This window comes from Macaca nemestrina, chromosome 1 (genome assembly GCF_043159975.1).
Source record: "Macaca nemestrina isolate mMacNem1 chromosome 1, mMacNem.hap1, whole genome shotgun sequence".
Classification (NCBI taxonomy): Eukaryota; Metazoa; Chordata; class Mammalia; order Primates; family Cercopithecidae; genus Macaca; species Macaca nemestrina.
The window spans coordinates 102,547,015-102,571,413 of record NC_092125.1 but is presented as its reverse complement, the minus strand read 5'-3'; the positions used below and the strand labels follow the sequence as shown (position 1 = coordinate 102,571,413).

The following is a 24,399-nucleotide window of genomic DNA, read 5'->3' as shown; positions in this document are numbered from 1 at the left end:
ACCAGGAGTGGGCTGAGGGGAGAAAAACTATCTCCCGCTCTTTTGTCCCAGGCAATGTCAATGACCTCCACATTCCCTGGTCCACTTCCTGAGCAACCCCAAGTTCGGCTCTGTATGAGGACCCTCCCCCACCAACCCCAACCCCAGTGTGCAGTGCAAATCAACCAACAATTTACTGGTGGAATGGCAATCAAAGGAAACAGTGAAACACCAAACAATTTCTTAAAGCCAAAAAATATTTTTCATGGAGTTGAACATTTTTCGAGTGTGTTGTTTTTCAAGTGTAAAAGCAGTGACGTTTTGTTCAAACAGAAGCAGCATCTAGGAATTAATTCTGGCACTTGGGTTCTAGGGGGTTACAGGTATGCATCATGGATTCTTCTCCCTCTTATTTAAAAAGGCCTCGTGTTTCTATTCCTGAGTTCATACCAACACCTGCTGGCTCTCCCCTCTAGTGGACAGTGGGTGGCCAGCCAGCCTCCCTGGTTAGATTGGGCAATGCCAAGCAGACATCCCTCATTCACCTGCTGGGCTTGCTTTCTGATTCAGAGGTAAGTCGACGTGCAGAGAAAAGGCAGCCTGAACGGGGAGCCCTGTGCAGCCTGAGTTGCTGGGGACCACCCTCTCAGTCCCGTTCCTGGGGAAAGGCAGGTCACTCCACGGAATTTGAATCAAACAAGGGGGAGGACACCTGCCAGAACAGTAGTATGATGGACTCAAGTCATCCCAGGCCATCTACTGTCTCCCTCACCACGTTAACCTTTTCTGAGTCCCTCCCCTCTCTTGTCTAAGCAATGTAGTCTAAAAAGGAAAAAACACCCCCCACCATTAAAAGACAACCCTCAAATATTACTCAGTATATAAAGTTTGCTTAGGCTAAGGTGGAGTCAGGAATGTCTCTAATTGCAGACACCATCCCTGTGCCACCCTTCCTCTCATCAGATATGGAGTGATTTCTTCTCTCCCTGCTGCTACGCAGATCTGAGCCACAGTCACGTACTGATGTACACAACATAGGCACATGTGCACACACATAGAAGGTTGGCTGCTGCTTCTTTCTCTCTGCCCCTAGTCCAGGCTCCTTTGCTTCACGTAAGATGAATACTTTCCCATTCCTCTGAAGTTGCTGGAAGGGAATTTCCCGGGAAGAAACAATTCCTCACTGCCTACAAACTGGAGTCTCATGTGGGATAGTCAATTGAACATGAGAATCAGAACGATCTGGGCAAATGGGTATGGCAAGAATGGGAACACCGCAACAGGACAGACGCCAACTCTTTCATTCATGCCAGGCCGTTTGGCATCTGGTTGCCTTCTGTGTCTTCTTTCCACCTCTTTCTTCAGTCTCAACAAACATCCACTTGTACCCCCAGCTACCTTCCATGTTTCCAGGTATCATCGGCTCTTAACTCCCACAAGCCTGCCTTTTGGCTACCCATCCCAACAATATCAAGAGGGAATGACTAAATATCAGCTAGAAACTTAGCCATGTCTCAACATTCCTGGATTACGTGAAAAGCTGTCCATGCCCTTTACAGGTTTATGGTGACAGACCCGTATCATCTTAAAGTATGTTCATAGTTAAGGCTTGACTTAAGAAAATAAGAGAACCAGACATAATGGAAAGACCTCTTCAATAATGTTGTCACGCCTCTCAGTGAATCTGCTCACAGTCACACTTTGGTTTGGCTCCCCAAACCCACAATAGAAAAGGAAAAATGAATACTTTTTTTCATTTGTTTTGTTTTTAAAGGCATTGGGTTACTTCCTCCTGCCCTCTTTTCTTCCCTGAACAAGAGTTTACAACTCCTCATGGCTTCTTAATAGGTGAAGTAGGTGAAAAGTCTGAGAAGCTCACAGCAGGGCTTGCTGTCTCAACTATGCAGCTGAGAGGCTGCCAGCTCCTGTGCCTTCCCAGTCCCACTATAACTGGCAGTACGTTTGTTCATGTTTCCTGAAAACATTTTCTTTAAAAAGGAAAAGAAAAAAAAGCCAACCACCACCAATCCAAAAAAACAAAAAAGGGAAGAAGAAAAAGAGTAACATCTGAACATTCCCCAAGCCCCACCCCAGTAAGTCTGAGATTATCTTATTCCTCCCCTGAAATAATATAAAGAAGCATTTCAGGCAAAATACTTAGTATTAATGGTGTCTTACTGCCCAACCTCCCAACCATGCCCTTTTCCCTTTTATGTATATCTCTTGGAGCAAAATAAATTCATTAATGGCTTTCCACATATAAATACAATAGAAAAGAAAGAAGTCTGGAACCTGAACTATCATGGGACCAAAAAGTATCTTGGCCTTTTGGGAGTTTCCTTGTCAGAAAGTGTAAGCCTCAACAGGAAATAGAGGCTCCTTCTCCTTTGAGTTCAATACCCTCCCTGTGTCCTACTCACCAGGAAAATAAGTGTGTTCATATCCCACCTAATTTACAACAGAAGATAACCCCATCCCATCCCCAAAACATAAAAATACAAGTCTATGCCCCCAGAATGATCAAACCAGTTTAACTCCCTCCCCCCTACCCTGAACTCTTGCTACATAAATACATGTATGTATTTGATTATAGTATAAACAGCTCCTAATCCACTTCCAGTTCTAAGCATCAGCTGCTGCTGTTGCCAAGCCCTGGGGTCCTGACCCATTCCAGAGGAACTTGCCACTCTTGCTCAGCTCCCGGGCTTCAGGGTCATCATTCCAGCGCCGCTTCAACCGAAGCTTGGGGGGCATCAGGGCATCTTCTTTCTTCTCAGGTGCACTGGGCTCTTTGCCAGGCCTGTCCTCACCATCTTCAGTCACCTCCAGAAGTTCTTCACCTGGGGTGCTAATGGGCACAGAGGGCCAGATGGGTGGTGCAGGACGGGCAAAGATGGTGCCTTTTTCTTCCTCAACGGTCCTGCTTGGCACAGTGCCCTCTTCTTGAGTGTGCTCCTCCTTCCCTCGTGCTGACTGCCTGAGGCTCTCAGGATCCTTTTCAGAGGCAGGTTCCACCTTGATTCTTGGGGGAATAGAAGCCATGGTGGGTGCGGTGACTGGTGCTGACTCCTCGCTGCTCTCAACCCTCTCCCGGTTCTTCCGCCCAACTGGTGGGGGCTGCAGCTTGATGGAGAACTGAGTTGACTCCTCAGGATGCATCTGGCACTGCAGTGGTGGAACCATGAGCCCCGGGTAACGGGGAAAAGTCCGAGGACTCAGATGGTAGTTGAACACAGAACAAGCTTGAGAATGAAGGTAGTGTTTCATTTCCTCAGGGTTGAAGGAGAAGCAGCTGCTGCTGGTGAAAGGACTCAGGCCTGGTGATGGGCTATAGGAGAAGATGGTGGGAGTCAGGGAGAGGGCTGGTGAAATGGGGACATTAAGGACACCTCCGCGGCCAGGGATTGGAGAGACAGCGAAGGGACTGTGGGGGTCAGGGTACATCCCTGGCCTAGCAAACAGAGGAAGCATTATGTCAGGCTTGCGTTTCTGATGGCCAATCCCTCCTCCGCCAATGGCATTCCTGGAGGACATGGGATCCACAGCCCGGCGCCAGTCAGCAGCTGAGCCATCCTCCAGCTCGGAAAGCTCAGCCTTTCTATCAGTACCATTACTGGACTCCTGGCCAGAAGCAGTTAGGGAGCTAGCAGAGAACCGTCCCGGCTGCACATCACTGGTTGGAGAATGGGTGTCCAGAGGTGGGAAATGGAACCGGGAAGAGGCTGTTGGCACTGGTGGCGCACTCTGAGGAACCACACCTGTGATGGTGGAAAATACAAAAGCCTCCATCAGAGGACTGCTCATTCATTATCATCACTTACGCTAACTAAGTGCAAAATATTTAGTAGTAATAGGAAACAATCATTCCAACTGGACTGAATCCCATAGTTCTCCAACTTCCTAGTAACTACTATTCAGCTGCTTCTACTAAATTTGTCATCCTTTTCTAGGCTCTTTACTGTCTTCACAGTACTCCTTACTGTCAAAAACATTGTAATTGCTTATCCATATTCTAAAACCTAAATTCCACATGGCAGGGACTTCCTATTGTTCACAACTGTACACCTCGCAGTTCGGGACTTAACAATTAAGAAGTACACAATAAATATTAAGTGGAAGGAATGAATGGGTACAACAGCCTTCTCTGCAACTCTAAATATTGTGTATATATTACCTGTTTCAACTTTTAGCTCTGCAAATAGTCTTTTCTTATTTCCGTAATTTTGGCCATATATATATATTCGTGTGTGTGTGTGACGAGGTAGAGGTTTACTGAAATATAAACATTCAAGAACATTTAAGATAGAAAATAATAACAACATATAGATACTCGCTACAAGAGGACTTCTGATGTTTACTCACTGCCTAGACTACTCACATGCTATCACATTTTTCCTTGTTGGAATAAAGATATATTTCAAGATGGGATGTGGGGAGGGGACAGAGCTGCTCTGGCTGACTGTACCTTCAAAGAAGCTCTGCTTGGGCCAAGGCCCCATTCCTGGATACACCGCTTGGCCACATATAAAAAGCAAGCAAACCAAACAAAACTGGAAATGACATGCATGTAAAGTAATGCCTTAAAAACTCAAAGACCCTGTACCTGACATACACAGACCATATTTTAGTAAAAACAGCTTAATTTTTAAAAAGGCTAAACATTTGTTAAGGTAAGTTCTTATTGCCAAGTGTTTTATCATTCCTGATATACAATCACTACTTCACAGAGATTCAAATATTTTTCAATCTCTCCGAATCCACATTCCTCTAACAAATTCTACTGAATGATCTCCATTTGCAACCTGCTTTTAAACATTAAAGAGGCTGGGAGAAAATCCAGGACCTACTATTCCTTCTTCCAAGTCTGCTTACTAAAATGTAAAGCTCTAAGTGATAACATACACTGTGCTATTTATGTCTAATTTTTTTTTTCTTCTCTTTTTTTTGAGACAGGATTTCGCTCTGTTGCCCAGGTTGGAGTGCACTGGCACCATCTTGGCTCAATGCAACCTCCACCTCCTGGGTTCAAGTGATTCTCGTGCCTCAGCCTCTGGAGCAGCTGGGATTACAGGCATGGGCCACCATGCCCAGCTAATTATTGTTGTTTTTAGTAAAGACCGGGTTTCACCATGTTGGCCAGGCTGATCTCAAACTCCCGGCCTCAAATGATCCACTCACTTCAGCCTCCCAAAGTGCTGGGATTACAGCTGTGAGCCACTGTGCCCAGCCCATGTCAACTTTAGTGGCTCATGGTTCTCAACTTCCCTCAGTGGTCCTCCTGATGACACATGAAAAAGGTATGCCATCTGAGGCCTCAGGAACCTGTGGGTTCCTGGGAAGTGTCAGCAGCTTCTAAAACAACATCAGCAGGGTTCTGAGGCAAAGATGAATAAGGAAGAAGGAAAAAGGGAGAAGAAAAAAATAGAAAAAAACCCCAAAATTTTAAGCAAAATATAGTGATCTAGAAATGGAAACAAAAAAGGCACACAGATATGGTATGGTTAGGAATTGCTTCCCATCAGCTGGTGCCTTCTCCTCTTGGTCTAGCATACTCTGGAGTCTGCTGGTATTTGTAAGACTGTAGCTTTCTAGGTACATGTGACTGAATAACACTATGACAGAGTCTCATTTCCCAAACTAATGTTCCACAGAAAACTGTTCTGCAGGCCTTTTTTTTTTTTTTTTTTTTTTTAAGCATCTGACTGAGAGGGCAGGATGTCTGGCTTCCTAGCAGGAACCCTCATAGTGTCAGTGATGAAAGAGAGAATTAAATACGGGTGATGTTGAGAAAGGCAAGAAGATTTGTGTTCAGAAGCGTGCCCAATGTCACACTGTGGAAAAGAGAGGCAAGCACGAGACTGGGCCTAATCTCCGTGTCTCTTTGGGTGGAAGACAGGCCAGGCCACTGGATTCTCTTACACAGATGCCAATAAGAACACTGATGGAGTATTTGGAGAATGCCAAAAAGTACATCCCTGCAACAAAAATGATCTTTGCCAACATTAAGAAGAGGCAGAAAAGGGTAGACTTGATAGCTTATCTCAAAAAAGCTACTAATGGGTAATAACGGGACACTGCCGTTATTTATTACAAAACAGAAGCCTCATGACTTTTTTATGTGTACCATAATTTAACAGATCTCAAAAACCAGAATCCACATCATGAATGACTGACAGAATTATTTTTGTTGGGCAGTCTTGATTTAATTAAGACTGATTTGAGGTTAGATGAGTATGTTTGGCTTTTGGAATTTTAATAGTAATTCCGATTTAGTAAATGCTCTCTATCACTGTTTACCCCTTCTAAATATATGACTGGACTTCATTAGTAATGTTCAACTTTTCACAAAGATGATGAATGCCATCTTAGAACCTATTGGAGAATGGGTTTTATATTTAGATTTACATAACTGGTTATGTGAATGTATTCAAATACTGGGGAAATTCCTTCACTGTCTCAGAACCAAGCAAGATTCACCAGTGTTTTATGTTCATTTGCCTCTTAAAGGCAAGGGATGAATATAAGGTAGCAATGTCTACTTTATATTTTTGGCCTTAACAATAGCCAATCTAATTAGAATTCTCTGTATCTAAAATGATTCCTTTTACTTATTGAAAGGCATTTTAGTGGGTTTATGTGTAATATCAAATAAAGATTTAACATTTCTCACATTTTATAGGTATTCTATAGGATCAGATGCTTATTAATTCTTTACTATCTAATTCAGACTAAGTTATAATTTGGGATTGTCTTTAAGCAGCCATTCAGAAACATAATACTGTAGAACTGCTATGTATTTGTGATTGGAAATGGTGCTTTTGCCAACTTAAAAGGAATTAAGTAGAGGAAATATACACAAATTTAAAAATTATGCATGATTATAAAACTTAAGATAATTAAAAACAAAATCACAGATTGAAAAAAAAAAAAAAAAGCCACTGATTTCATCTTAAAATTAGGAATAACAAAGGGATGACCTTGCAAATGATTTGAGTACAGCCAAGAGGGTCCCAGGCCAAATGTGTGCTTCTATTAGCCAATTATGGTGGCTACAATTCTACCCTTTTTGATTCTTTTGGATCTTGACTTTTAATTAAGAGTACATCTACTCAAAAGCAAAAAGCCACTTCTATGTACTCAGAAGAATGAAGTCTGTCCTGCCCCGATCCTGACAGTATCTTCTGTATCTTTCCAATGTGCAGGGAAAGGTCCTGTCTCCTAAGCAATTTAGAAATGCTTGATTCAATCCAGTTTTTTTTCGTTGTTTTGTTTTTTTGAGACAGAATCTTGCTCTGTCACCCAGGCTGGAGTGCAGTGGGGCAATCTTGGCTCACTGCAACCTCCAACTCCCAGGTTCAAGCAATTCTTCTGCCTCAGCCTCCCAAGTAGGTGGGACTACAGGTGCGCGCCACCGTGACTGGCCGGTTTTTGTATTTTTAGTAGAGATGGGGTTTCACCATATTGGTCAGGCTGGTCTCGAACACCTGACCTCGTGATCCGCCCACCTCTGCCTCCAAAGTGCAGGGATTACAGGCGTGAGCCACCGTGCCTGGCCCAAAATCTAGTTTTTTATTAAAATAATAATAACAATAATAAACTGGAGGAATCTCAGTCTTTACCTATGTTAAGGTATACTGCAAAGGAGACATAATAAGCAGTATTTTCCTAATGCATTTAGGTGGCGTAATGGGAGGTGAGACTAGAAGCAATACTGGGAAGGTAGCATTCTGGAACCCTTACCTCTGATTAACTGGAGTAGCCCTACTTTTATATGTTGATATATCAAACCTAAGGTTTTGCTTAGAAAGAAAGTTTGCTGCTAAAAAAGAAAGTTTGAATACCATTGCTTTATAAGACCACCTCCATGAAGTCACCATGAAATTCAAGTACTGCGGTTGAAAAAAACTGGCTCTGAATCTCAGTTCTGGTACCTTCTACCTTGTAGCTTAGTACAAGTAGCACACTGGAATCTTTGACCCCCTCTGGCAAAATGGAATTCATAAGGTCTTCGCCTAGGTTCAAATCTTGGTCCTACCACTTACTAGTTATGTGCCTCTGGACAGCTTACCTCTCTGTGTCTCAGTTTCCTTACCTGTAAAATAGGTCAGAACAGGGCCTATTGTTATGAGGATTAAGAGTTAATATTTGTAAAGCTCTTAGAATAGTACCAAGCATAGCAAATTGCATGTCATTGTTAAAATAATTTTTTTATTAGATAATCATGGTACAAAAATTAAACCATAAAAAGACAACTATCATTCAAATATGGACTATGTATTAGATAACAGCATTATATCAATGTTAAACATCCTGGGTGTGGTAATGTTATTGTGGTTACGGAGGAGAATGTCCTTGTTCCTGGGAAATACAAGCTGAAGTACACAGGGACGAAATGTCATGATGTCTGCAACTTAATCTCAAAAGATTTAAAAAGTATATATAAATAGAAAGAGATAAAGCAAATGTGGCTACAATATTAACCATTAGTGAAACTAGACAAAGGATATATGGGTGTTTACTGTCCTTTTTCCAATATTCCTATAGATTTGGAGTTTTCCGAAATAAAAAAAAAACAAAACTGGGGTTGGTGGGAGTAGAGAGGCATAGACTGAGAGGTATCAAGTCCATCCCTAACTGGTCTGTCCTGCCCCGATCCTGACAGTATCTTCTGTATCTTTCCAATGTTTCTTATGCAAATATAAGAAAATATTTTAATAATGTATTATATAGGATGCTTTTCATGATAAAATACACAGACCAGAATACCCCAGCTGTTATCAACCCACCTCGTAGACATGATCTCACTGGCCTCCAGGATCTAAATCCACACAGCTCTATTTAGAGTACTTATCACATTTCACATTGCATTAAACCCGGCATATCTTATCTCTCCTGCTAAATTCTAAGTTCCTTGAGGTAAAGAACTCCCATTATCTGTTGAACAAATGAATCACAATCTAGAGGAGGAATATATGATCTATTAAATAAGAGCTAGATTTCAATAGCTCAATCTCTCAGGAATTGTTTCCTGAGAAACTGTTCAATAGATAACTATTCAACCTACCCTGATCAGTCTTTAACTTTGCTGTTGTTTTCCTAATTTTATCGTTTGTAAAATGTGGATATCAAGACATTCACCTTACTGGGCCGAAGAGTTTAATGAGATAATTCACAAAACTACTAAGCAAAAGTACCTCCATAAAGTAGATGTTCAATAAATGTTATATTCCTTTGTTATCATAAAGTTAACCTTAAACAACATTTGGCCTTTCTGGTCAAAAAGTTCTTTATAAACTAATGACACTAGTTCTTTGGAGTTGTCTATATCTAGGATGTGAGCAACAAGGTAGTAGAGATAAATGTACTAAACGAAATGGACACAGTTTTGCTTTCCTTGTGGCTTTTTTGAGACCGAGTCTCGCTGTCGCCCAGGCTGGAGTATAGTGGCATGACCTCAGCCCACTGCAACCTCTACCTCCCGGGTTCAAGTGATTCTCCTGCCTTGGCCTCCTGAGTGGCTGGGACTATAGGTGACTGCCACCTGTATTTTTTGTATTTTTAGTAGAGATGGGGGTTTCACCACGTTGGCCCGGCTAGTCTTGAACTCCTGACCTCAAGTGATCCACTGGCCTTGGCCTCCCAGAGTGTTGGGACTATAGGAGTGAGCCACCTGGCCCAGCCCCTTGTGGCTTTTTGATTAGGATCTTGAGCTGGGGTTAAAGATCAAAGTTGGTTCAATTGCCTTCAGGCAGAACAGGTGTGCTGGGCCACTACTGTTAAGTTTCTAGATCGGATTCTTCCCAGAGTGAGGATCCAGGTTTCCTTACCCTGGAAAACCACATTACTTCCCAGGGCTGATGAATGCCCCATTCCAGGTTATCCAAGTGGCTGAAGTTCTGGATTTTCAATAGATAAAAAGGGTAAAAGACAGAAGAACAAGATGAATGAAACACTTTTTTGGGAGCGGGGTGAAGGGGTATAAAAACCAACAAATTCTTTAAAATTGTTGGTATATACATCTAGATTCCCAATTCCTCTAGGCATACAAGAAAGGGGCAAGAGTGAGAAATAGAGGAAGCAAGATTTGAGTGGCTAGAACAGGTCTGATTTCCTAACGCCTCTCCCTCAGGCACAAGGAAAGAAAACAGGTTGTAATTAGAGAGATGCATTCCAATACCCCCCCTTTTTTTTTTTTTTAAATGCATGCCCCAGGGACAGGAGGGAGTGGTTACAGAAGGAGATGAAACTGTAATGATAGCAGAGTCAAGCTAAAACTGCCCTAACTTGTTGTGTAGTAATTACATATCTGCAATGGATCTCAACATTATGTTCTCTCAGCCACACCCCCACTAATTTTTCAGGTTTCTTCCAGCTTTTCTGAGAAGTTGTATTACTGCATGATCAGCATTCTTTGCCTTAGCATACAAGGCCACAATGACAGAGTACTTACTGACGGACTGGTCAGAAAACAATTAAATACAATCTACAGTAGTCCTTTCTTATCTGAGGTTTTGCTTTCCACTGTTTTAGTTACCCAAAGAGGTCTGAAAACAGGTCTGTACAGTACACAAAGACATTTTGAGAAAGACCACATTCACATAATTTTATTACAGCATATTGTTATAATTTTTCTATTTTATTATTGTCATTAATCTCTTACTGTGCCTAATTTATAAATTCAACTTTATCACAGATACATACGAGCGGGGTTAAGGGAAGAAAAATCATATATAAGAATGGAGTTTGGTACTATCTGTGGTTTGAGAATCTACTAGGGGTCTTAGAACATATACTGCTCAGATAAAGGGGAACTACTGTATTTTCTTGGGCAGGAGTATGATTTGCATACGGAAAAAAATCACAAACAAAAAACCACACAACAACAAAGTCTTTTGAGAGACTGCTTTCAACATCAAGAGAGAATGTGGGGAGCTGTGATGGAAAGCTATAACCAGGAAAGTCAGGAGGGGAAGCCCTAGTGCACTTAACAGGAGAGAAGGTCAAGTAACCCCAGAATCTTGTTCTCTGAGGATTTGCTGGTGCAGATCAAAGACACTGCTTTTCACTGCAAACATGTGAACCTCCCCCTTCTCTGATCAAGGATGCTGTGGTTTTGATGATATTCACTTGATAAGGGAGAGCTTGCTAGTTTCACAGAAAATCGGAAGTGTTTGTAGAAACAGGTTCCCATCTATGAAAGAACCATTGGGCTGGGTGTTAAAACTGAGTCCTGAACTTAAAGATCATCACAAACCTATGAAACATCATTCCCAAACAAGACAGTGTAATAGTATCTAGGAGATTACAAACAATATGCAGAAAAGGGAACCAACTAAATAAACCAAAGAAATCTATCTTGATACTCACAGCCTATAACTCTCTTTATGAGTGAGACGACTTGAGCGAGAACACTGAGGTAATCCAAAGGATCACATTATTTTAGTGTTTCTAAAATCTTCCTAAACATGCTATGTCTTAGATTTGGAGTTTTAAAAATTCTTTTCAATTCGAAATTCATTCCCTACCAAGAGAGTTTGTATCTTACCACTTGACCGAATGTTGATGAACGGGTAGTTGGGCATCACCAGTTTGTTGAAATTAAATTTATAGGTAAATCTTTTCCCTTTTGTTTTATGAAGGATCCTCTTGTTGTAATAGTATCTGTAAAAACAGGAATGCATGTCAATTTGTCTTGTAGCTACTGACAGCTTTCAATACATTTAGGTAGCCACTGAGACCAACAATTCTTGCTCTAAGTATTACAAAAATCACTACCAATCTTTTGCAGCCTGGCCCTCCAGGTAGATCTAGGAGACCTAAGAGCTCAATTTTCAACTCAGCTCCAGTTTTTGCCGAGAGGTTTACAAAGACAACTTCACTTTAAGATTGTGAACACCTATCCTAGCCCCAAACATTTTCTTCTCCATCTCTCTACAATTTCAATTTTATAGTCCACTTCCTTCCGGTTGCACTGCATGTCACTAACTGCTTAGTTTCTCTTTTTGGTCTTGTCCAGGTGGGGGCAGACAAGTCACTAAGCGGACCTGATGTGGTTAGTCTGGAGGCCTAAGCTCAAAAGATAGACAAAGGAATGTAGAACTGTTTTATGGTGGCAGGTCAAACAATGGCATGCCCTGATCTGGAAAACAGCAGCTAGTGTGGCCTGCTTCACCTTCAAAGACTCAAAGGGATGTGAAAGAATACAGCAAAGCCACTGCACAGATTTTACATTTCAGGTCAGGAGAACTTCAATTATCTGGAACCTTTAGTCTTACATCTATGCAGTAGCAGAGGTCATAAACTGCCTTCTAGCCCCTTGAGGGCTAACGGGCTATGAAATTTAAGACTGACAAGGGGAAAAAAGAACCAGAGAAAACTTAGAGTGATCAATCTTTAGACATGTTGCAGCAGGCTATGGACAACTTGAGCTCACAGACATAGTTCCTGAATAGATAGGTCAGTATCATTGAATCTTCCTCCTGTAACTTGCTTCATCCTTTTCTAAGTTTCTTCCATGGGAGCCCAAAGAAAGAAATTCTGACAGATTCTAATAGAGAAGTCTAAACTAATCCTTTGGATTACAAATGAGCTCCAATCCATGTTTCACCATATACTCTCGCCCACTACAGAGCAGAATCGGCTGTCTGTCAGGATCCAGTGCCAGCCACATTGGAATTCCCTCCTACATATAACCAAAGATACGCCTTTTCTCCTCCTGTGCCTATGCTACTCACATTCAACAGCTCTTCTACTCCCACTTTAAAGTGACACATTATTCACTAAGATAGTGTAGTCTTTTATTACCTGATACCCTTTTATCTAGCATTCACTAAACAGCTTAGCCTCCTTCCAATCTGTTAACACAGATTTGAGAATCCTTTCCCTTACCTGAGGGCCCGGCTCAGCTTGTCATAATTCATCTGTGGTTTACATTTCCTGCGGCCCCAGAGGCGGGCCACCTCATCTGGATCCTTGATGACAAATTCCCCGTACTCTCCCTGCTGCCAGGCGATGACATGGCGGAACTCTTCCTTCTGCAGCAGCTCCAGGATGAAGTGCCACAGCTGGATCTGCCGGGAGCCTGGGGACGACTCTGTTTTGTAGGCCCAATCAGGAAACTGATACCCTTTCATGTGAGAAGGTCAAGATTAAGCTAGTTAAGAGCTAGGTACATACATACCAGCAACCCCAACTGCACATTCCACTGCTCTGAACCTAGAGTGCTTTGCAAACATGCTGGAAGTACTCTCAGTCAGCTGGGCCTAACCACAGTGGGGAGAGGAAAGCACAGAGAAGTCACCTATCCTTGTGGCAATCATTAAATCTGGTAAGAGTTGGGCAGCAGCAACCAGATGTCCTAATCTTACCATTTCATACATTACTAAATCTCACACCTACTTTCTATGAGGACATGAAAGTGCTAAAGGGAACAAACAGGAAAGATAAACTAATGTTTCAGGAAAATACAGCTGAAAATTCCTTTTCCCTAAGGTTGGAACTGTGTCTCTAATAGCAAAGAGACTCTAAAGCTTGGGATATGGGTGTGGTGACCAGACATGTTAAATATACATCCATAGGAAACAAGCCTACAACCATCCTGCCAGTATCCACCTAGCCAAGAGGCTGTCAGTCATGGTCTGACATTTGTGAACATAGCTCAAGTTGAGAGAACAGGAACCACTGAGGGACCTTCCAGGTACCTCAGAGATGATTAACTTCTGCTCACCTCCACCTCCTTCTGGCTTTTCCACGATGCTACAGCCGGCTTTCATTTTCACCCTCCTGCTGAGAGACACAAGCCACACAATTACTCTAAGATGCTATTTTATTTAGTATCCTGTCAAAGTTTTCTGGCAGTCTTTCCCCAAACTTCCTTTCCACTGTTCTTCTTTCCTTATGCAACTCTCTTTCTTTCAAACATGTCACCTCCAAACTGCTACTCCCCAAATTATCAAATGATGGGCCTCAGGTCATCAGCTTCAAAAGCCGTAATTATCTCTCACCTGACTTTAAACCACAAAGTGTAAACACTGTCTTTAATATTTGCTTTCCTCCTCCTGACCAACCCTTCAAATGTACAAAAATAAAAATAAAAAAGGAGGGTACAGTGAAATGGGTCCAAAAACGCAGCCAAAACAAGTCAAACAGTTTGTCTTCTCTTACTAGACAAGCCCACATGCCAAGATACACAAGCCTGAGTTCACCCAGATGTACCAGTTTAAAGGGTGAAAAAAACCCAAATCCATCTGATTCCTACTCAAGAATGAACATCTGATTTTGATTTATTTTGCTGAATTATGTGAGATGGGAGAAGGAAGATTCTTCCCAGCCAGAAACTGCTCCCTCCTCCTTGAAAAATACCCTGGGATACAGGAAGTAAACGTATCATATGTACAGTTACTCCATACAAAAAACACACACAAACTCCCAAAAAGTCTTTGAGAAAAATTATACATTTTCTCCATTTAACAGCAAGGGGTGAAAAGCAGGCATTTCTGAAGCCCTTCTGGCCAGTGAGTGGAGGGAGTCTTGCTGCGATTTGAATTCATTCCATCCAGATTTACAGTTCCTCAATAAATTTCCTGTTCCTCCCAGCAAGCAGCTGGTGTCAATCACTTAGCAAAAAGGAGGGAGGGGTGAAACTGCCAGAGGGACATGGAGGCAGGAGAGGGCAGATCTACCCTCGCTGTTCCCCACGGTGGATGACAGGCCCTTAGCATCCACATTAGCAGGAATCTGGAGAGAATGCAGGTGCCTAAGTGGCCCCCGGGTAGGGACAAATTCCTTATCTTGGAAATCTCACCTAACCTAGGATTCCTCTAGATCTTTTGAATATTTTTTCTCACCAAACACATTAAGGAGACCAGCAAGTGTCAGTCTACAAAACTACTAGCGGCCGAGGACAAGATAAACACCCCAAAGGAAGGAGAAGACAGACAGACAAGGAAAACACACACACACACACACACACACACACACACGAGATATACAATAACAAGGCACCAGGGCTGAGGCAGGAGCTTCCTCTTCCATCTTAGTGACAATGAGGGAGGAAAAACACGAATTTCCCCACTGCTCCAGGAAGCTGCCCTGGACTCTTAACTCCTAGGATGCGCTGTCGGATCGTGAGGCCTTTTACCCTGTCACAGAACTCCCTCCAACCATCACGACTCTGGGGTTCAAATCCCGTTGCAACGATGACCTGACAAGGAAGCCCTCTCTTGACACTCCAGCTCTCCAATTTTCCCCATAAAAGTCCCTTTCCCAGGAGCCCTGAGGCGCCTCTGCACGCCTTTCGCACATTCACTGCAAGGACACTTCATCCAAGCAGGGCCACTCCTCTCAACTCTGCAAACCACAGGACCCCTGCCCTTCCTCTGATCGCGACCACTCCCCGAAGAGTGAGGCATGCACAGTCTGGCGCTGCGGATTTCCCGCAGCAGCTCCGGGTCCTGGCTTCCACAGCCCCCAGAACCTCCTTGCCATTCACCTCCCGGGCTGGACCTCCCTTAACCGTGGCCTCAGGGCTGCGCGGGGCCACCGCATGAACGCTGACCTGGGTCCCTGTCGCCCCTCAGACAGACACGGGCTCCCACCCTCCCCCGCCCCCCGTACTGGGTGAGGCCCAGCTGGGTGGGTACGCGGCCCGGCGGCCGGCCCCGATCCCAGGGACGCCATCCCCGCCGGGATCCCGGATCCGACCCAGACGGCCCGGCGGCCGAGGCGAGGCCGGGACTCACCTCTTCCCGGCACGGTCCGTCTTCAGTCCGGTCTCCTCCGCGGCGTCTCCGGCTCCTCCTCATCCACCCCAGCAGGAAGTGACCTCCTCGGCTGCTTTCGTCACTTCCATCCTCAGCAGAAAGGGCGGGGGAGGAGGAGGCACCCTCCCGCCGGTTCCCAGCCTCACCTCGCCGCACCCAGCCGCGTCTCCCTTTCCTTTCTCCTTTCAGCAGACGCCGACTTCCGCCCGCACTCCGCCCCCTGCGCGCTCCTCCCGACACGCATCCCGCGCATCCGCCCCGGCGCGGCCCGTGCGTCACGCTGCGGGGGCACGTTACGCACGCTCGTGGCGGGCGGCCGGCCCGGCTCGCTGCTGGGCCAGGGTCCTGCAGGCGCTGAGGGATGACGCGGCGCGAGAGGGCGCTGGTCTGGTACATGCTTCCCCCGCGAGTTCCGCGCGGTGAGGCAGAACGGAATTTGCGGGGCGAGGCGCTGCCCCTGGGTCTCACTTCCCGAGGGGAGGGGACCTTGCAGACCCCACAGGAAGGCCCAGGCGCCGGGAAACAGTCTCTCCCACACAACAGAAAGGCGGCCAGTCTTTCTCCAGAAAAGGGCCCTGCGACCTCCCAGAGAGGGGATCCCTCACAATGGGAAGACAGGACCCGCAGACTTCAGACGCAGTTCCCTACTCTTTAAGAAAGGGCCCTTTCATATACGTATGAAAGAAACCGCAAAGCTTTCTCTGAAGCACGTCGCTTTGGCATTTCCTCCCCGGGAAGACTGGGGAGCATGACCGCTTCCCCGCTAGTTCCCACCCTACTGCATTTAGTCTTAATTCGTCCCAGTCTAAGCAGCTTGCAAGTCCTCTCCCTAAGTCATTAAAACTCGTGTCCCTTTTTTCTTTTACCTTTTGTTCCTGCTCGGGCAATTACAAATATCTGTCCAAAGCATGTTTTTTTTTCTTTCTTTCAAGGCTAATTAAGGATAAAGAATCTCAAGCAGTTCAGCTTTATCTCCAGTCCCACCCCCGTAAATCTGAGTGGTGTCCAGGCATAGTTTCACTCCAGAGGCAGAAGAAAGGGAGGAGTGAGGATCAGTAAAGGTTAAAGAATTTAGAATACGAGCGTGGGGGAGGTGAAGAAGAGAGATGGGATTGAAGGAGAATTGAAGATCAATTTTGATCAAATGGATCAAAACTTTGTTTTGTACCTCTGCTCTAGTAAGACCTTTGCACCATGTCTGCCACATGGGACTTGGAAATATTAGTTGTTACAAAAATTGCTTCCAATTTTGAATGTGCTACTAGTCATTGTCTAACTTTTGATAAATTAACTAGTAAATTGGCTCCCTCTGGCCTAAAATTACCTTACCTGATTTTTGAAAAAGATAGCATTGTTATATCTTTTCTAGTTGAAATTCCTGCGCTGTAGGTGAACAAAATAAGGAGTGGAACTTAAACACCATAGAGAGGGTTACCAATATCTGCAACTAGTCCATTAGCTCTTTGTAGGAACTGCCTATATATTCTTTGCATCTTCTGCATAGTACCTAGAACAGCAACTTACATGTAGATATCAGATGTTTGCTAGAACATTCCTTTAAAATAATGGAGTTTAGCTAAATGGAAATTAAGTCCTTGTGCCTTCATCTACTAGCTTTGTGACCTTAGTTAAGTGACTTCTCTGTGTCAGTTCCTCATCTATGTGAACATAATACCTATAGTATCTACTCGTGATTGTTATTAGATGTGTTAATACATGTAGAGTGGTTAGAACAGAGAATGGTATATTTTAAATATGGCAGATGAAAAATGGCAAAGATAATAATCATAAGAATCATTCTTATGAGAATTCTCAATTTCCCATACCACCCATGCAAATCTTAGTAATTGTTACAACTCAGAAACCAGGGTGATCGGGAATGAGTAGTTTCTTCTGAAAGTCTGAAATTGCTCATCTTTGGCTCATAGCTCAAGTGGTTATGGTTGGAGCCAGCACGGTTGACTCCAAGAATCCTGTGCTCTACAAAGGGCCGGGAGTCGGAGTATAGGGACTCTTTCTGCATATTTTTACTCAGGCCAGACTCCTAGGGTTCTCTGCTGCTGCCTTTCTAATTAACGTCACAAAAGATGTCTTGAGTAAATACAATTAACAGAGATAAACAAGTCTCTACCTGGCTGGAGTCTAAATTGATATATTGAGAAATGTTTATATTCCAGCAGAACTCAACAGTTTTTACGTTAAGAATCTAATCACTGGCCTGAAACTCAAAGAGGTGAATTTGGGTTTGATGAAGGAAACTGGAAATTCCTTAATAATTAGTGGGTATCAATAAATGAGTTGTGGCTGGGATCCTCTCCTGTGGTGGTAGGATCTGGGGACATTTGGATGGCTAGGGACTTCTGGCCCAGCATACCGAAGGCCCCTATCCACTGTTTCCTTCACCATGGCACTGCTGCCTTCTCCATCTGCTGCAGACAGGTTTTCAAAACGTGGAGACTTTTCATGTTCCTGAAATAGGGAGAGCATGAGCTTTCTGAAAAGCGTGGGGGTGGAAACACTTAAGACACTTAGCATGAAAGTCAAGACAGGTTGTAATCGCTCTTGAATTTCCACTTGCTCAAAGCTGTCTTTGTCCACTGACATTACCTTCCTACCCTCTTCCCACCCATCTTTACAATTGTTCCATATGTCTAGGATAAGTTTCTGTTCTAAATCTCATGCTCTCAATTCCCCTGTCACCACAACACAGCCATTTCATTGCTTCTTAAAAAAAGAGAAAGGAAATAATTTTTTAAAGTATTTTTCTTCGGAAAAACCCTTTCTGGATTGTTGTGTGTGAGTGTGTGTGTTTCTTCCCTGGCTTGTGCTGCTTTATTGCCCCCATTTTCATTTATATTCTCCACACCCTGAACTAATCTGGACATGTATATGATGTAAATGCTTTCCTCTCTACTCTTGTAGTAGATGACTGTCTTGTTCTACCATCTGTGTGTCACAGAAGTATTTGTTCTTCCTAGTGTGTTTGTCTTAGATTGCAGGCCCTCAGGGGTTGCAGCCACAGTCAGTAGGTCCCCACACTGCCCAGAGTAGTTCCCTGTCATCATTTGAGATATCTAATGATGATAATTTCCTTCTCTGCTATCATGTATGCTGATGTGCTGATGCTGATGAGACTAGCTTCTGTCTCCTCCCTCAGTCTTCACTAAGTCTCCCAGTTAAAGGCTGGTGACCTCTTTCCCCCAGTTTGTTTTCACTAAACTTGGATTCAGAAGACCTGAGTTTCAGTCCCAGTTCTGTCCTTTGCTAACTCTATTCTCTGACAAGTCACTGACCTCTGAGGTCCGGCCTTCTCATCTCTAAAAGGGAATGCTACTGGTGTCCCTGATAAGGACAGAAATGTAATGGCAGCTGTGGAGCACTTGTAAACTCTGAATCCCTTTACAAAGCTCAAGGATGCAGATTACGCTTGCTGCCATCCCAGACCTCGCACTATTCTTTAGTATCAACAATTCAAACTTTACAGCAATTTTCACCTCATTTCACAAACTTTGAGTGGGGATTTAATGTTTTAGATTTGGGTAAGACTCTAATTCTCAGGACAAAATTCTTTTTTATAATTTAGGTTCCGGAGTTTCTTATCTAGGCACTATTTTATGAAGCATAGCTTGAGGCGATACATTGTAAATCACTCTGTGCTTCAGTTTCGCCATCCAGAAAATGACCATAATAAGGATTTCCAGAAGGAAAAATAGTATAACATTGAAACATTATCGATGAAGTAAAAGAGTGAAGGGCAAATATGAAATTGATTTATTCTCACCCTTTGTGACTCAGTTTCCCCTTCAGTAAAGTGAAGATAAATTCTTACAAGAAAGAAAACTTTATTATTTGCATTTTACCACATGGGACTCCAGTAACTCATAAGATCTTGTGTTTTGGTTTATTTTTCCCATCAACTCAAGGTCGTTGTGAGGATAGAGGAATTAATGTCAGTAACATGATTGGGGATCCCCAGACTAAAGGTTAAGTGAGTCCAAAGCAGAAGTAACTTTGCCCAAAGTTACAGCTCAACCAGAAGGAGCAGAGAGTCTGGCTGTTTATGTAGCAGTGACTTGGGGACTCAAGGACTCTCCCCAATTCCACGTCCATGGTAGTCCACAAATACCCCTTCCTCTCACTTCCCTTTTTCAGGTGTTGGTTCCCCTCTCTCAAATCAGTGCAATGGAGAGGGTAGTGAAAGATCACGAAGGAACAGAATGGGAGACAGGATTAACATGAGGAAATGACCATTTAAGCTATTTTGCTGACCCTCCAACCCCCACCCCTGCCTTCCCGCTGGCAGCCCAGGAGAAAGATTCCCCTGACCAAATGTGACTGTCAGAATCTATATATTTCTGAAGGCTTGCTTATTCCAGGAAGCCTGCTAAGTTAATTGGAGCAGAGAGCTAGCTGCTTCTGGTCTTCACCTATCTAGGGTGTGTTTTCCAAGGCCTGGCATTTGTTCCCCACACTTAACAATACCAGAAACTTTGACCTGTTTACCACATAAACCTTTTTGCTTTCTTTTGTATTTATTCACTGTTCATATCCGGCTCTCATTGTGTTTTCTTTATGACTGTCCATATCGTTTGTCATCCTAAGAGGGCAGAGGCTGTGCCTATCATCATATAGTGACCAATAAAAATGATAATCACTGTGCTAGAGACATAGGGATCATAGTCTAACAAATGCCAGTGATGGTTGTAATGAACAATGGAGTGAGTCTTCAAATCAAGTTAATTAAGACTATCTCTCTAAGAATATTTTAGAATAACTTTGCTTTAATAATTACCCATGTATTTATGGACTTGTAGAATCTTAGAGATGGAGCAAATGTCAGAGGTCATCTATCTCATCCTGTCATGCAGTTGCCATCAGCCTTTCCTCGAAGTCTCATGATGATGTCGTTACTTTGCCCAGCAAACTAGTCAGTGTTTTTCATCATAAAATATATCTACAAAGAGTATATAAAAATGTATATGGATCAGTTGAAGGAAAATAATAAAACACTTCAGTACCTACTGCTCGGGCAAATAATCAAAATTAGCATGGCCCAAAATCTTCTTTTGCCTCTCTTGAATTTCATCCAAGTTCAATGCTTAGATCACCCTAATCTGAGAATGTTCTTATATGGAGCTGAAATGTGTTCCGTGGACTCTACACATGACTCCTGCTGTGGTGTTGTGATTAAATTTAATGTAATTAAATTTGATGTTTCTTCCATGTGACAATCCATCAACTATTTGAAGACAGGTATTATGCCAGAGTTGCCAGAAGAAGCATCCTCATCCTTAGTTCCTTTCCTCTTCTAATGTGGCTTCCATAGGCAAACACAATCCTCCACAGACCTGGTCTGACTAGCAAAGTATAGAGTGAAACTTTTCTCTCCTTGATCCAGACATTTTTTGTTTGTTTGTTTGTTTGTTTTTTGAAGATGGCCTTGGATAGGATTGACTGTTTCAGAGATGATAGTACACTGCCGAATTGATAGTCAAACTCCTCATGGTTTTCTTATAAGGACTATTAATCCAGGTCTCTTCTGTTAAGTAGTTTTTAAACCTAAATGCAAGACTTTACATCAATTACATTAATTCCTGTCAATTTTATTTTGTTTGTTTTGTCTGTTATTCACTCCAGCCTGTCTATATCATCTTAATTTATTACAATGTGTTATTGTATAATTTGATAGACTACTTGGAGCAAGCATGAAAACAACTTCTATGGAACACATTAAAACACCAGTGTTAAATTATCCCAAACGCAATCAAATATTTTCAGAATGTTTCAGAAGTCACTGCAGGATGGTGCAGTGCCTCATGCATTATTGTGCCTTTGATCTGTGGGATGCCAGTCACTCGTGTTGCAGGTAATGAGATTCCAAATAGCAGAGTGCTTAGTGCATGAAACTCTGGCAGAGAGTTAAAGCCACTGTGGAAAGCAGAGAACATCAAAGTAAGCTAGTCATTATGTTGGCAGTGGGGAGAGGGGAGTGGGAGTTCATGTACAGTAGTTGGAAGTCATAAGGAACTGGGAATCTATCATATTTTGGCATCAATTCAGAAGGCGGAACTTCTAGATACATGTATTGCCAGGATATATTTCTCTCAACAATAGATTATTGTAATGGGCTTGGCTAATGTGCTTGCATTAATGTGTGAGGACTGGGTTCATTGGCACAATTTTTAAAAACTCACCATCATGATAGCAACAGTTCTTGATTTCATAGCAAAAATTTGGGCTGCCAATACTTTAAGGAAAGAAGAAAAACTCAAAACTTGTGAGGAAAACGCCCTAGCATGCACCTCCTTCCCCTGACACTTAGGAAAGCACCTGGGGCACAGAGAACAGGCCCTGCAGAAGCACAAACACACACAAGTGCCATCTTGTCCAGCTTCTCCATTATGCAGATGCTGGTTGCAGACCAAGTCTTCTCCTGCCCCTGCATGCCAGTCTGGTCCAGAACAGCACTAGTTTCTCTTAAGTTCCTTCTGGAAAATATTTTGCCCTGAGACTGCTCCTAAAGCCTTGAAACACACGTTGAACCTGAATGTTTTAATTGAACCTCATTACTTGAACTGTGTGTGTGAGGCATGGGTCCCTTGGGTCTGAAATAAGGCAAGAGAAGACTCAACTCTCAGTTACACAGTTTATCTTATGGTGCCAAAATACACTGCCGCTGGGAACTCAGTTACTTGTGGGAACTCAGTTACTTGTGGTAACTGAATTTTTGCCTCCCCTGCTTCTCATTTACTCCACATAATTTGCACCTTATCTGCCTGAGTCCTCTCAACTTGATGCCAAGAGAGAAGTAGGAATTCAATGCAAATTATGAGAATCTCTAACATTAGGAGGGTAGCCAGAATCTGGGGAACAACCAACTCAGTTACTCGCCCTCAAAACCAGTGACACTAATTAGTTAGGTACTTGGTTCTTCCCTATTCTGTAGAACATGGAAGGTCAGATATGTGGGGTTTCGTGGAGCAAAAGTGACTCATACTAGAATCCAGCAGTGCTTTGTGTGGATTTGTGATTTGCTTCCTGAAATTCCACAGAACTGAAATCAAACACCATTTCAAACAGTTCAATCTTATAGTTACTCGTGTATCTTTATTTCTCAGTTGAAATTGCTCTGAGCATATCAGAGCATTATGGGTCTATTGGCCAAGTTCACTAAGATCATTCTTTTTTTTTTGGAGACAGGGTCTCACTCTGTTGCCTGAGCTCAGGCTGGAGTTCAGTGGCATGATCTCAGCTCACTGCAGCCTCGACATCCTGGGCTCAAGCCATCTTCCGGCCTCAGCCTTCTGAGTAGTTGGGACTACAGGCATGCACCACTCACAACTACACCTGGATATATATATATATATATATATATATTTTTTTTTTTTTTTTTGTAGAAATGAGATCTCACTGTGTTGTCCAGGCTGGTCTTAAACTTCTGGGCTCAAACAGTTCCCCCCTCCTTGACATCCTAAAGTGTTGGGATTATAGGTGTGAGCCACTGTGCCCAGCCAAAATTATTCTTTATTAGAATAGAAATGGCTTGGTAATATAAATACTTGCTGACATACCACCTTTGCTAGTACCAACAGAACAGAAGGGCTGCCCAGTTCTGAAAGATGTTTTTCTAGAAAATGCAATAACTCCTTAGATTTGTATAATTATATTTTTCAAAGTATTTTGAAAACTTTAATTATTAATTCATCCATTATTATTTATTCATTCCAGAAAAATTCATACAGCAGCTACTGTGTGCCATTCACTATGCCAGATTTTGGGGAGACAAAGCTTACAGAATTTGGTCTCCTCTTATTGTAATAATAGTTCTATTAGCAATACTCCCTGCAATCATTTAAGGTGTGAACCATAGCTTTAAATAAAGTTAAATATTAAAGGTGTTCATATATTATGCAAGCCAAACATATGAACAGAGTAAACATATGAACTGAGTTTAATGTAATCAAATATAACACAAACAGGTTCATCTAGTTCATTGAATTCTATTTGTGCATTCTTTTAACAGATATTGGTTGAGCACCTACTATGAATCAGGCACAGTGCTTTGCTGGGGGTACACAGATGATTTTAACACTGGTCTCCGCTTCAAAGAGCTAATGGGAGAGGTAGACGCATAAGCAGACAAATATGACCCAATGTGGGAGCAGAGGTTAACGGTTTGTTAACCTACCCAGTAGTCATTCCTAACCCTTTCTGGCTACCAGAGCCCTCTTCCCATTATAAAAGTGAGAATGCTTTCCTAGCTTTCCTTGTAACCAGGAAAAGGGCAGGTTACCAAATCTTGTTCAGTCTACTGGAAGGATTTTAGCAAAGATTTTTCACCTGAAAACAGAGAGGAACTCCTATCCCCGAATCTCCTTCTGTTATGGGCTGAATCGTATTCTCTTAGAATTCGTTATATTCAAGTCCTAACTCCCGGGACCTCGGAATATGACTGTATTTGGAAATAAGGTCTGTAAAGAGGTAATGAGGTTAAAATAAGGCCATTAGGGTGGACCCTAATCCAGTATGACTGGTGTTCTTATAGGAAGAGGACATTAGAATATGGACATTCAACAGAGGGAAGACCATGTTAGGACACAGTGAGAAGAGGCCATCTGTAAGCCAAGGTAAGAGGCATCCAAAGGAGCCAATCCTGCCA

At 42.8% G+C, this 24,399-nt stretch overlaps 1 protein-coding gene across 3 annotated transcripts; it reads right to left on the bottom strand.

Moving 5' to 3' along the window:
* Nucleotides 1-2,121: 2,121 nt before the first annotated feature.
* LOC105498084 (ETS variant transcription factor 3) lies at nucleotides 2,122-15,950 on the bottom strand. 3 transcript variants are annotated; one of them, XM_011769926.2, is made up of 5 exons: nucleotides 15,720-15,948; nucleotides 13,706-13,761; nucleotides 12,868-13,105; nucleotides 11,525-11,640; nucleotides 2,122-3,737 (listed from the first exon to the last, which is right to left on the bottom strand). In XM_011769926.2, the coding sequence occupies exons 2-5, from the start codon at nucleotides 13,749-13,751 to the stop codon at nucleotides 2,602-2,604; spliced, it is 1,536 nt and encodes a 511-aa protein (XP_011768228.2). In that variant the 5' UTR covers nucleotides 13,752-13,761; nucleotides 15,720-15,948; the 3' UTR covers nucleotides 2,122-2,601. The 3 variants fall into 3 exon arrangements, with proteins under 3 accessions (XP_011768228.2, XP_011768227.2, XP_011768229.1); XM_011769925.2 differs by having other exon boundaries at nucleotides 13,706-13,764; nucleotides 15,720-15,947; XM_011769927.2 differs by lacking the exon at nucleotides 2,122-3,737 and adding an exon at nucleotides 10,794-11,170 and having other exon boundaries at nucleotides 13,706-13,764; nucleotides 15,720-15,950.
* Between the last annotated feature and the right edge of the window lie 8,449 nt (nucleotides 15,951-24,399).

Excerpts from the sequence above, each read along its gene's own strand:
- LOC105498084 (XM_011769926.2), bottom strand. The coding sequence starts at position 13,751 with ATGAAAGCCGGCTGTAGCATCGTGGAAAAGCCAGAAGGAGGTGGAG. Across the intron at positions 13,106-13,705 it reads AAAGCCAGAAGGAGGTGGAG|GGTATCAGTTTCCTGATTGG; the intron begins GTGAGCAGAAGT and ends CTCACATGAAAG. Across the intron at positions 3,738-11,524 it reads CATCAACATTCGGTCAAGTG|GTGTGGTTCCTCAGAGTGCG; the intron begins GTAAGATACAAA and ends CCACCATCACAG.